This window comes from Amblyomma mixtum, chromosome 3, assembly GCF_055824585.1.
Source record: "Amblyomma mixtum isolate Tamu chromosome 3, ASM5582458v1, whole genome shotgun sequence".
Classification (NCBI taxonomy): Eukaryota; Metazoa; Arthropoda; class Arachnida; order Ixodida; family Ixodidae; genus Amblyomma; species Amblyomma mixtum.
Window position 1 is genome coordinate 252,553,100 of NC_143014.1, and position 13,985 is coordinate 252,567,084.

At 48.5% G+C, this 13,985-nt stretch overlaps 1 protein-coding gene across 1 annotated transcript in view; it reads left to right on the plus strand.

The window, feature by feature from the left end:
* Positions 1–876: 876 nt before the first annotated feature.
* Positions 877–13,985, plus strand: part of LOC149354371 (uncharacterized) — a 45,220-nt gene continuing 32,111 nt past the window's right edge. The window contains exon 1 of the mRNA XM_089575969.1: positions 877–1,171. Within this exon, the coding sequence (XP_089432095.1) occupies positions 877–1,171 (295 nt within the window). The remainder of the gene's footprint in view (positions 1,172–13,985) is intronic.

Genomic DNA, 13,985 nt, shown 5'->3' on the forward strand with positions numbered 1-13,985 from the left:
ATTTTTTTTCAAGGCCGCTTAAAGAAAAAGTGAACGATGTGCAGCTTACCACTCTCCTTCTTGGCTCCATTTTCTTTCGAGTTTAATCGAACTTGAAAATATCTGTAAATTCCCCAGTGCTTTTGTTTTGCTCATTCGTTGAAACTGAGCACCAGAAGATCAAGATCAGTAGTGGCAAAGGCGCTCTAAAAATGCATCTAGGCAGTCTACTCTACTCTGGTCTCGAAACTGAAACTTGTATGGGCTGCCTTTTGAAGGTAGGACTTCCTACTTGTTAGCTTCAAAATATGCATAGCACGAAGCTCGTCGAGCGGCAGCTGGATCATGCACAACGTTTTTCAAAACAAGACAAATAGATATACTTTCCGACAGGTTGCATACCTGATGTCTTGAGCGTGGTACTCGATCTTCTTTGAGTGACCCCTGGCCGCTGTGAAAGTGCTGTAAAACGTGTTTTTAATACATGCGGATGTTTTAACCCCACATGGCCTGCGAAAAGAGATAGTAATCGCGATGGCTCTACATAAGAGCCGCGAGTTCGCTAAAATGCCTGCCCAAAAAACTAAATAAAAGAAATAGTAATCTACAGCGACTACAAGTTCAATGGCACACTAAGGAGCAACTGGGCCTGTAAGCGCCGAGAGCTTCATAGTTATCTACAAGCCTTACTTGCATAGCATTGCTTGACGTCACCGGAAACCGGCTTGGCGGTAGCGGCGTTGTGAGAGGGCTTCAGAGAAACTCGCGCTTAAAGGAATATTTAGAAGAAGCACTGCATTTGCTGGAGCGCCACTACCCGCAGGCCAGATCATATGTGATGCAAAGTCGTGTGAGTCGCTGCCTTTAGAAATTGCCATCTTGGACTGTGTAGTTGGAATGGCGCCTGACCTGAAGTTCCACACCAGTGGCAAGATGGAGATATCGAGCCTAGTATGTGTCAGTTTTGCGTTTTGCTCTCTCATTACTTGCTGCCAGGCAAATACAGCAGAGGCATCAAACAGAGGTCCAACCTTGCTGGACACGATTAAAATGGCTTTGGGCAAGGCTATGGACAACGGCTCTCCCGAAATGATGAAGAAGCTCCTGTACGCCGATTTGTCAAGCAATTGCAGCTTGGGGCTTTTCAAGCTCATGAAAGGCATACGCAACCTCGACCCATGGGCCTTGCGCTGTAAGTAAACACACATATTTTGATGGCGATGAATTCCTTCCTTGTCGCGGCGGTATCTGCACCAAACTGTGGGTGTTTGAAAGTAACTCGCTGCTGCCCGTCTTGATATTTACGGCTGGAGCGGGACGGGTTTTACCGTAAACAGAACAAACATGAAGACAGAAAACGCAATACCTGAAATGTTGCGCTTGTTCCTGTCTGTGTGTTTCTTCGATATGCGGTAAATACCTGATAAAGAAAACAATTTTTCAAGCCGCAGGATGTAAGCCATTGCTTTTGGCTTTTTACTTTATTTGCTCGTTATGCAGTAATAAGCCATTGCTCCACGTGATTTGAGATATGTTTCACAGCTGTGGTGTTTATAGCTGCCGGTGCTGCTACACTGCTGATCTTTTCAAAGCACACGATGAGGAGTACGTTTAAATAATTCATGATATCCTATGCGAGGTTATGCTACCAGACAGGCACTAAGTGAAAGGATAACGGACGACATCAATCTGCCAGTAAAGTGAAATCGTTAAGAAAAATATAAGCCATTCCTGTGAGCGAGCACGTTTGTATTGAAAACTTAGAAGGCGTCAAATGCCTAGATTATTCGTTTTTTTTCGAATTCCTGTAGCATGCCTGTCTTACGAAATATTCCCTTGAAATTTCTAACTCGATTAGCGTAATTACGCATGCTAAGCAGAGATTATTATCGTTGAACAGCTTCCCGTGTGACGCAGCTGTTACTTACGGCGTTTCTTCTGCCAGCGATAAAGAGCATTGGGCGAAGCTGACAACTGTTCCCCTTTCTCTTGCGGCTAGCGTGACCATAAAAAACACAATATGCTACAGTGGTGTCACGCCTGTACGGTATTTTAGCAGGGATCATCATCTTTCATGCGTAATTATGAGTGTCAATTTCTTAATTGTTCACCTAATATCTCGTAACATGGGCGTGTTGCAAAATTTATATCAAGTGTAATAGTCGAAAAATACGACCGCCTCTAATATGAACCTGCCTGCTAATGGCAGGGACGGAAGCTTATTAAGTAACTCTATTTAATCAAGGAAGGAGTGGCGACAATTATGTGCGTCTGATCGCATAACCTACGTGCAGAAACGCGCTCAAGCACTGCTCATCTTCCGTTGTCAAAAAAAAAAAACACCCTTAAAACTGAATTTACAATGGCCCGTATTTTTCGATAACACGATTTATGAGTTCTCTTGTCGATAAAGCGCACGCGATTTGCAATCCAAGTGATGCTCCTTCTCGCGCTGTTAACCTGTTGTACGAATCGCTTGAAGGTATCGAAAGGTATCAAATGCACCGTTGCTGTTTACAACAATGCTCGTTGCTGTACGCTGTAAATACTTCTACTAAACCACATTTCTTCTTCTGAAATGCAGTTTTCTGAAGCGTTGGGAAGCCTTTGCCATCACATCTGCGCAAACATGTTTTTTTAACGCTATAGCGTTAAGAACCCCGTTCAGCGCAAAACTCAGCGTCGTCGTCGTTGGTGGCGGCGGCGCGAGCAAAAAATTCCGAGAGGACCAACCTAGGTGGCCAACGGAGAGAACCAACCTAGGTATTTCATTGCAGTGGCGTTCACCAGCGTAGGTAAACGCGTGTCAGATATGACTCTGGGGATATTATCTTTAAAGTGTATAAGTTCTCAACAATATATTGTGCAATCTAGCTACAGCACAGAACCTCAGATTCATCAGCAGCCGCTCTCTTATTGGCGGTGGGGGTGAGGAAGACGCTTCTCCGATCTCGTCTGCAGCATTGTATACGTACACCAAGAATTTACCTCCTTCTCCATGAACGGAGCAAAGTAGTCGCATCAGTTCAGGAGCCTCTCAAACGCACGAAGGACAAAGAAAAGCAGGCTGTGTCCGAAAAACCATTGAGGGAACACAAAAAAATTCTTTCAGTGCCATTTGACGGCGGTCACTAGTAGCTCTGTACTACTTGTGTTTATTTCTATGTTCACATGTATACGTACGATAACAGAGCGGTCACACTAAAGTAGTTGTGTTAGGTTGGGTTTTACGCCACATAGGCATCCGAGGTTATCATGTGCCAAACGCAAGGTTAGCGTATTTGCGTTGAGTGACAGAAGTAGAATGATTTAGGATCTTAAAAATTTTGCAGAAGCTCTGCTTGCTTTAAAAACGCGCAAACACTGGAAATTTCAGCTAGAGTTTTTTCTCCCTTGAATCGCCTAGGACGAAACAGAATATGTACATCGTAAGAATGTGGGAAAACACTTTTTATGTAGTCTCTCGAGTTAACTGCACGAGCATAAGATATGGATTGCGACCGCCATATCTCCGCATAGTTCACAAGTCAGCTTGCCCTGTTTTGTCACAATTAAGTTGTGTAAAGTGTGTGCGTCCGGAAGGCCGACGCCATAGTCACTTGAACAAGGCGTTACTAGGTGTGTTCACTGCTTGCATTCAATCAATCAATCAATTTTATTTCCTTAAAGACCCCTTTTCAGGGGCATTACATAAGGGGTGGGTACAACGTTTGGTGCGACAAAGTAATCATGCGTTATGATGATGACAAAAAGGTGTTAGCTCTGCGTGCGAAGTTCGCGGGACAGGTTATTGTTGCAATGTCAGCGGGAAGGCCATTCCAGTCCGCGGCGGTGCGTGAAAAAAATGAAGCTGCGAAGGTGACTGTGCGTGCACGTGGACGGCTGATCTGGAGTTGATGGAGAGTGCGGTGAGATATGCGTGCCGGAGGGACCATGTAGGGTGCAGTTCGTAGATGGCTGTAAAAGAACTTGTGAAATAATAAAAGACTGGCTGTGCGGCGGCGCAGCTCGAGTGGCTGTATGCCTGAAAGCGATTTCAGATATGTAACACTCGTGCTGTAATGATATGAAGAATGAATAAATCTGACTGCGCGGTTTTGCAAAATTTCTAATGCGTTGGTTAGATAAGCTTGATGTGGATGCCAAATGGGTGATGCGTATTCTAATTTCGATTTCACAAGTGTTTCGTAAGCTAATAACCTAACATGCATGGGCGCATCGTGTAGATGACGTTTTAGAAAACCAAGGGATTTGTTAGCTGAAGAAATGATGTTAGTTATATGCGTTTTCCAGGAGAGGTCAGCGCACAAAGTTACGCCTAAATATTTGTATGATTCTACTGGCAGCACGGGAACGGAGTCTATGTGATAGAAGGGCACGAGACTGGTTCCTCTAAGACTGGTTTTATCAGGTGTAGCTTGTCATATGCTTGATTACTACATGTTGACTACCATTTATACCTCAGTTTTCTGGGTAGTAGCTTCATCCAATTTTACTAGGCATGCTTATTTTTTTCGATTACCTTGTTGCGAGTTTGTGCAGCGCATACGTTCGCTCTCTCATTGTCATCACTTTCTGCGTGGCTCGTAACCCCGGATAATTTTTAGTTATATCCTTTCGTTATGATTCTCGGTATATTGAGCACTGCATTCCCCTGTGAAGATATGTCTGCATTTATGGAGTGTAGTAATGTTAGTACACTAAGGAAATCAGTGTGGATAATACTGTTCTCGATGTTGTCGGTAATTATTTTCTTCAAAGTTACTAACTCTGCATAACACTCGGCTTAATATATTTGCGTGAACGGAAGAAAAACTGTTTTTTCTCAGTGTCTCTCCACTACTGTACTTCCTACGTAAACTGCAGTTTTCGAACCACCGTGTAAAACTGGGTAGATATATCATATTTTTCTTTTAGTGTGGGGTTTTCTTGTATGCAATGCTCTGTTGGTGTTTTGTTGAACTGCGTAGAGTGAGATCACAGGCTGTCAGCAAACCGCACCAAGCGGCCAATCGGTCGTGGCTCTGTGCAATATCCGGTGGTGTCCAATATACAAAGTTCACCGCACATCTCTTCCAACCGCATAAGCAATGGTCTCGTTGCTTGGTGTTGGTTGGGGAATATTATTCCAGGAAGACAACTTGCGACGACCGGATAACATAACGGTTTTTGTTCGCTACCAATTTCAAAAAAATATATCTAGATGTGAGTGCTGTTCCTCTAATTTTCAATCACGGCTCATTTTCAACCACATGAAGGCTGACTACAGGGGACGTTCAATATGGTCCCACGATAGGCGCGGACCTAGATAATTAACGGGATCTCTGTGCTCTCGTAGTCTAGAAAGGGCGTACGAGATAACAATAAATGTGTAGAAGGCATACTTTATTGGACCCCCATCATTTCCTTAAGGACATATTAAAGATGTTCACAGCTCGGGAAGTCTAGACTTTCAAGTTGAATATGTGCATCAGGAGCGTGAGTTTTTTTTATAAAATGTTATGCCTAAAAATTTGTGTTCATGTTTTACTGGAAATAAGGTTTATTTATGTGCAGGATGGCACCGATCTCCAAGCTTGTTTGAGCGAGAAAAGAACAGCAACTGTTTTTTTTTCAAGGAGAAATTTAAATTTAAATTAACTTCTGTCAGCCCAATTCGCTAGTTGGTTTAATGTAAGATATATCTGTGCGTTGTGCAGTTTCTCTTAAATGTTGATAGGCGGGAAAATGTGCTTGAAATTTGAAAGTTAAGAACATCGAGGGAATAAATTAGGGACTGGGGAATTACTTTAGCTAGGAAATCGTTTTTACGATACACAGTGTATTACTTAAAATGCGCCCTTTGTTACCCAATTCTCCGGAACGAATTTTCTTGACAGGGTTGAACCCATACGTACCTGAAATGATCGGCCAAACAGGAAATCTTTCAAGCAGTTCGGTATCCTACGGCGGATACCTAGGTCTGAGAGGTCGCGGAGTATCCTAAACATGCATGTGGTGTCGTAAACCTTCTCCATGCCAAAGAAAACTGCTAGTGTTGTTTATGCATGAACGCTTCTCGGACTGTGTTCTCAAGGCGGGCGTAAGTCGGAAAAATCTCAAAAATTTTAAATGGAAACATAAAAAGAAATTAGCCGGCTTCGGGGTTCGAAGCGATGCCCTCTGCGTGCCAGGCGGGCACGAAACGCAATGGCGACGAAGGATTTTTTTTATTTTTGCCTGTTGCGACAGGTACAGAAGCACCCCAACCGTGCCGTTAGGTATGGCGTCAAAATTTATTTTAATTTTCTCGATAACATCCACCACTTCAATGACTTCATGACAGAACTCTTGGTTCCTGAGGATGTCACGCGGCTTACATACATTTCAACAAAATAACTGCACACAGGACGCTGCCAGGATTACAGTTTCTGACTGCCATTCAAAACCGCCATATCGCATGCAAGCCAAGCAGAAACAGCACATCATATAGAATCAGCTTCTTGTTAACAGCGAGAAACCGAATACCTATGGATGTGAACTGGAGGCCTGTTTTTAAGGGTACGTTGCAGGACGTTCCAAAACAATACAGTGTCCCAGCAATCGCGAAATAGATGTTCGACCCTCCCTGGGTTTCTACATAGGAGGCAATTAGTCCCCCATGGCAGAAACACACCCCTTTCTCGTAGCCGAGGACCTTTGTAGCCAAGGCATGTTAGAGGGGCACCCAGTGAACGCGCTGTGGTGTGTATGTCTTATTAACGTATGCTTGGGATGTACACTGATATTAGAGTAATGAATGAAAAACAAGTATAAATGTGCTACTTAGGCGTCAAAAATTGCGCGGAATTAAAAGGCGGTGTTACGGTGCTTCGTTTCACTGAAACAAATGGCGTGTATGAGTATGTTCTGGCGTAGTATTCGCGCAGTGTGACCTAGATAGTGACTGGTAACCGGTAATTGTGAATGGCGATTGGCAATCGGTAATGTGATCGATAATTGTGATTGAAATCGATGAGCGTGATTGATAATGTAATTGAATTGTGGCCGGTAGTTGGTGGCAAATGAGAATGAAGGGGAATAAATGAAAAAAAAAGGAGTAGAAGGCGCCATCGCACCTACTGTAAAGGCGAAGCTTAAGCGCCCTACTAAATATTTAAATGCAAACTGGTGCACGCGAATAAGTGGACGGGATTCTAGGATAAACATTAAGTTAATATTCAGAGCAGTTTCGGAAGATTTCGCGAGGGAACTAGTCAGTGCTATTGGCCTATAATTACGAGCGGAGGTTGGCAGCTGGCCAGGTTTCAAGAATAGTGTAATCGCGGCTTTTTTTCCGCCGTCAGGTGTTTTTCCTGATGCCCCTTTTTTGTTAAGAAATCTTAAGAGTGCGTCTATAGCACGTTGTGAGAGATGGGCTAGTATTTGATGATGTATTTCATCACGGCCGGGTGCAGTATTTTTTCCAGTGGACCGTAGTGCTTGGATTTCTGCTTTTTGGAAGGCTTAGTATTTCCAGTGTATTTTTGTGCTTTAAAAATAGATGTGTGCAATGCAAGGAACAAGACAGGCTATAGAAATGTTCTTGTTCATCAATACTTGTTTGGGTACGAGGGTGATGGTGTAGGTTTGGTTTACGGGGTTTTTGTCCCAAAGCGACTGAGGCTGTGAGGGACACCGTAGTAGAGGGCTCAGAAAATTTCGACCACCTGGATGGAAATTCGTGCACTGACATCGCACAGTACACGGGTCTCTAGCATTTCGCTTCCATCGAAAAGCGACCCTCACGGCCGCGATCGAATCCGCGTCCTTCGGGTCAGCAGCAGAGCACCATAACCACTGAGCTACCACAGCGGCTGTACCAGGGTGAGTCAGAAAAGGAATTGTGAAAGGAGCCGCCATCATGTATACGAACTTGGTGTCGCAATTTCTCTATGTGATTAAGCAGTTTGATTAATTTTGCTGTTTTCCCAGCGTCGCGACCGGTATGCGTTGCTTCAGCTTTCGCCTTTTAAAATTCATAACAATTTTCTTTGTTACGTGTTTTCGAAAACTTCCCTAGGCTTCATTTTCTTTCGTTTTTGCTTTTCTACGCTCCTGCGTGTACCAAACTTTGTAGTTTCGTCGTATCAATCCAAGCAATGAGGAATAGCTAGGTCCGTAGCAGCTATGATGCTGGTCGTAAATATTTCTTTGAGTTCGTAGAGGAAAAAATAATCGGAAAACATTTCATCCGGACTGCCCTTTTCTAGAAACAGTGACCAGTCGACTTAGTGGAGCTTCCAACGGCGTCACACTGAAGTAGTCATTGCAGTATGTTTCAAAGGCGCAATGTAAAATGCTTGCTGTGTCTATTGCTGCCTAGGTGCGTAACTATGCTGTGAGAGCGCTGTTTTGTTTAAAAAGACGACCGGGTTGCCCCTGTTGCTTCTTCCACAAAGCATATCAAAAACTGTCTTGAGGTGACTTTACCACATTTCAAGGTAAAATAAAGCGGCAGATTTGAGAGTAGCGATCACAAAGTTTCATCACGCCCACTACTTATGTTAAGTGCAGTCATTCTCAAAGCAAACATAAGAGCTGGGATCAAGATAGCATTCAGTTCGCTTCGAGACACAAGCTCTGTTACAGTTACTGTAAGGACATTCTTCTTGAGCAATGTTTCCACCTAATTACGCTCATAGCCGTTTTCAGTCGAGAAGGCGCTGTGTTTGGCAATTGTTTTGTCCTCGATGCTAAATATTTAGGCTTCAGCAGCCTACGTGCTGGGTAATGATTTAACCTTCGGTCATTTAAATAGAGACAAGAGAAACTGAACTGCGGCGCACCGCCACGGGACAGCAAAAACGAACGTAAGAAGGAGAAGGAATGATTCCTCAAGGTTAGTTTATTTCATCTCTCGAGTAAAGCTTTAGCGCAATACTGTTTGTTTTTATAGATTTTTGAAAACAAAAATCTTAAGAAGGTTTAGACAGAGTCACAATTTAGTCGGTCGTGATGTAAAATGATATTGTTACGTAGCCGTTGGGGCTCGTAACCGAAAGGCTTTAATGGTTGACGTGGACGGCACCGGAGAACAAGCCAAGAGCACCCAGAGGAAGCCGGAACCGATCTTCTTCTTCTTTCACTCGGCGGTGCACGCGACTTGCGAAGAGCAGCCGCCTAGTGGCTGCTTGTGGAAACGTGGCATTACCCCCCTCCCTAAAAAAAAAACATCGGCCCGATGCATGCGCAAGAAAAGAAGGTAAGAAAAGCAGTTCACAAGAACATGGCAGAAAATAAGCAGTTCGTAAGCAAGGATGGTGAGAAAATGAACGGTCACAAGAAGCATGTGGTTATGGCGTGGCGGTAGGCTGCTAGCGGTGCTCGCGCGAAAAGTACGGCTTCATTCGCACGACGTGGACGACTTCGGGCTTCTGCTGGCGGCGATGAGAAGTAGAAGAGCCGTCTGGAAGAAGTTCGTATGTGACGTCACTGAGCTGACGGACCACTCTGTACGGACCAAAGTACTGCTTTAGCAGTTTCTCGGAAAGCCCTCGGCGTCGAATCGGAGTCCACACCCACACCATGTCGTCCGGTTCGAAGGTCACTACTCGGTGGCGGTGATTGTAACGCCGAGCGTCTCGGCCTTGCTGGTTCCGGATGCGCAGTCGCGCAAGCTGCCGTGCTTCTTCGGCGCGCTGAGTAAACTCCTCGGTACCAGCTTCGGAGTCACGACCGTCATGGGGCAACATGGCCTCTAGCATGGTGGACACCTCGCGGCCATACAACAGAGAGAAGGGCGTCATGCGCGTTGTCTCTTGTTGTGCCGTATTGTACGCGAATGTGACGTACGGTAGGATGTCATCCCAAGACCGATGTTCAACGTCCACGTACATAGACAGCATGTCGGCGAGAGTTTTGTTGAGACGTTCGGTCAGGCCATTGGTCTGTGGATGGTAGGCGGTGGATTTACGGTGGGTAGTGCCACTCAGCTGCATGACGGATTCCAGCAGCTTGGCCGTGAAAGCTGTGCCTCGGTCCGTTATGACAACTGACGGGGCGCCGTGCCTGAGGACGATGCGCTCGATGAAAAATTTCGCTGCTTCGGCTGCCGTGCCTCGTGCGAGGGCCTTTGTTTCAGCATAGCGCGTGAGGTAATCGGTAGCGACTATTATCCACCGGTTGCCCGAGGAGGAAGTTGGAAAAGGGCCCAACAAGTCCATGCCAACCTGCTCGAATGGAAGTCTGGGCACTTGGACAGGCTGCAGTAAACCAGCTGGCCTTACAGACGGTATTTTCCGTCGCTGGCAATCGTGGCACGTTCGTACATAGTGGCGCACTGCCGCCGCAAGTTTGGGCCAGTAAAAACTCTTTTGAATGCGAGCCAAAGTTCGAGCATAGCCGAGATGACCGGCGGTGAGCTCATCATGACATGCCTGCAAGACTTCGTCGCGGAGAGTGTCTGGCACGACGAGGAGATAATCCCTTCCCGTGGGAGAAAAGTTGATCTTGTAGAGCACGTCGTTTAGGAGACAAAACGAGGAGTGCGTTCTGGCGAAGGGACGGGGTACTTCCGTAGTACGCGCTTTCAGGAAGTCGATGAGTGGAGCGAGTCCCGGGTCCTCACGTTGGCGCTGCGAAACAGTGACTGCGTCGACAGTTGCGATAAGAGGGAAGTCGGGCTCTTCGTCTTCGTTCGTCGACTGGATAGGAGAACGGGACAAGCAGTCGGCGTCGTTGTGCTGGCGTCCGGACTTATACACGATGGTCATGTCGAACTCTTGTAGACGTAAACTCCAACGTGCAAGGCGTCCGGAGGGATCGCGCAAGTTCGTCAACCAGCAAAGAGAATGATGGTCGCTGACGACCTGGAAGCGGCGGCCATAAAGATACGGGCGAAATTTCATCACTGCCCAGACAACAGCGAGGCACTCTTTCTCGGTGGTGGAATAATTGGTTTCAGCACGAGACAAAGTCCGGCTAGCGTACGCGATGACTCGCTCAGCGCCATCCTGCCACTGTACGAGCACAGCGCCGAGGCCTACGTTGCTTGCATCCGTGTGAACCAGGGTCTCGGCATGGGCATCGAAGTGGGCAAGCACAGGCGTTGTTTGCAAGCGGTGCCGTAATTCATCGAATGCCTTTTGCTGTTCGTCTGTCCAGGCGAAGGTGACATCATCTCGGGTGAGACGCGTCAACGGGGCAGCAATTCGTGAAAAGTTTGCAATGAATCGGCGGTAATAGGCGCAGAGTCCCAAAAAACGCCGGACTGTCTTCTTGTCGGATGGAGTAGGGAAGTTGGCGACGGCTGCAGTTTTGGCGGGATCGGGCTGAACACCTCGACGGCTGACGACGTGGCCCAGGAACAGGAGCTCTTCGTAACCGAAGTGGCACTTTTCAGGTTTTAACGTGAGGCCGGCAGATCTTATAGCCCGTAGCACGGTGGAAAGGCGTTGGAGGTGTTCCTCGAACGTTGGGGAAAACACAATAACGTCGTCCAGATATACTAAACAAGTTTGCCATTTAAGGCCGGATAAGACTGCGTCCATCATTCGCTGGAATGTCGCTGGAGCGGAGCACAATCCAAACGGTAGGACCTTGAACTCGTATAGTCCATCCGGCGTGACAAACGCAGTCTTCTCACGGTCCCGTTCGTCTACTTCGATCTGCCAATAACCGCTTTTGAGATCGAGCGAGGAGAAGTAGCGCGCATGGCGCAGCCGGTCCAAGGAGTCATCAATGCGTGGTAGCGGGTAGACGTCTTTTTTTGTGACCTGGTTGAGTTTGCGGTAGTCAACACAGAATCTCAGACTGCCGTCTTTCTTCTTAACCAAGACGACAGGTGAAGCCCAGGGACTCCTCGATGGCTGTATGACACCGTCATTCAGCATTTCGTCTACCTGCTGAGCGATGACTTCGCGTTCCCGCGGTGACACTCGGTATGGGTTCTGTCGGACTGGTCGGATACGTTCGTCGGTTATTATGCGGTGCTTGGTGAGGGGCGTCTGCTTGACCGCTGAGGCAGACGAGAAACAGTCTTGAAACTGAGAGAGCAGCCAGACAAGTCGGTCCTTCTCGGTAGGTGATAGAGCGGGGTTCACATCGAGGGCGAATTGGGCCGGTCGGCTGGCAGATGTCCCGGTCTGGAGCGCGATGCAATCAGAAGTTTCGGCGAAATCTTCCAAGTAGGCGACCGTGGTCCCTTTAGCGATGCGTTGTCGCTCATTGCCGAAGTTGGTAAGGAGTACATCCGCGAGGCCGTTGGTCGGATGGACGATACCGCGGGCAACACAGACGCCGTGATGGAGCAGCAGCTCAGTGTTCTGTTCGGCCACCCCTGCAGCACTGGACTGGTCGTCGCACCTGACGGTAACGAGAGTACATGAGCGTGGCGGCACGGTTACATCCGCGTCAAGGATGCGCAAAGGTGCGTGGCGTCGTTCGGCGTCTGCGGAAGTCGGTGCAGGCGGTGAAAACGTGACCAAACGGCGAGGAACGTTAATGACGGCACCATGCTGTCGTAAGAAGTCAAGGCCGAGGATGAGGTGCTTGCAACAGTTGGGAAGAATAACGAAAACCGCAACAAACACGGAGTCGGCAATGGTGACTCGTGCAGTGCAACGCCCTAAAGGTGTCATAAGGTGGCCACCAGCAGTACGAATTTGGGGTCCAGGCCATTGAGTCCGAACTTTTGCGAGCCGATCCGCGAAATTCTTGCTGATTATTGAGAAGTCTGCTCCTGTATCTACTAAAGCAGTCACTGGGTGCCCGTCAACAAGCACGGGAAGGTCGGCGCTAGCTGTGTCATCGGTATGAGGGAAGCTCGGAGTCACGGAATCACGCTGCGGCGGCGTCGCTGTCACGGAATCACGCTGCGTCGTCACGGGGGGGTCTTCGGGACGTCGGTTTCGTTTTTCAGCAACCTGCCCCCCTGAGGTCGCCGCCTTCAGTTTCCCCGGCGTGGGCTTGGCGACCGCCCCCTCAGCGTATCGCTGAAAGTACGACGGCTAGGTGACGAGTAGCGGACGGGAGAAGGTGACCGTTGGCGACCGTTCGGTGAAGTCTGCTAGGCAGCAAGGTATTCCTCGATTTCCCGAGGTCGCTCACCGAACCGTGGGCGCGGGGCGTGACGTGAAAATCCCTGAAGCCCGAGTTCACGGTAGGGGCAGCGCCGATACAGGTGGCCGGCTTCCCCGCAGTGGAAGCAGAGCGGCCGCTGACGAGGAGTGCGCCAGATGTCGGCCTTCCGGACCGGTGGTTGCATGGCGAGTCCCTGCTGCGGTGGCCGCTGGTAGGAGGGTGGCGGCAGTACGGACGGCGGCTGCGAGTCGAACGGGATAGGCTGCGCGGGAGGCACCGCGGGCTGACGGACAGCTGCTGCATAACTCAGAGGGCGTGGCTCGGGCAGCAACTGAGGCGGTGCAAACGCTTGCCGGATCTCCTCGCGCACGACTTCAGTGAGGGCAGCGGGTGTGGGATCAGGCGAGATGATGTGGAGTTTCCGGAGCTCCTCGCGAACTACGTCTCGGATCAACTCTCGCAAAGAGGAATGTTCACTGGCGCTGCACGAAGCGGCCACTGAGCTGAAGGGCTGAACGTACGCAGACTCGTTTCGTCGGGAACGCTGCTGGAGGGCTCGCTCAATGAGGGTTGCTTCACTGATGAAGTCGGCAACGGTCTGGGGGGGATTCCGCACCAAACCAGCGAAAAGATGTTCTTTTACGCCCTGCATCAGGTGGCGCAACTTCGCGGCCTCCGTCATGTCGGGATCAGCCCGCCGACAAAGACGGGTCACGTCTTCGGCAAACATGGCGACGCTCTCGTTGGGCTTTTGGATACGGGCTTCCAGGAGGCGGCGCGCTCGGTCGCGGCGGTCGGGGCTGGAAAACGTATCGCGCAGCTGCTGGCGGCAGGCATCCCAGCTTTGAAGACCGGTCTCCCGGTTCTCGTACCAGGTTTTGGCGCCGTCTTCCAGCGCGAAGTATACGTTGCGCAGCTTCATGGCAGAACTCCACTGATTAAAGTTGGCCACACGTTCAAACTGT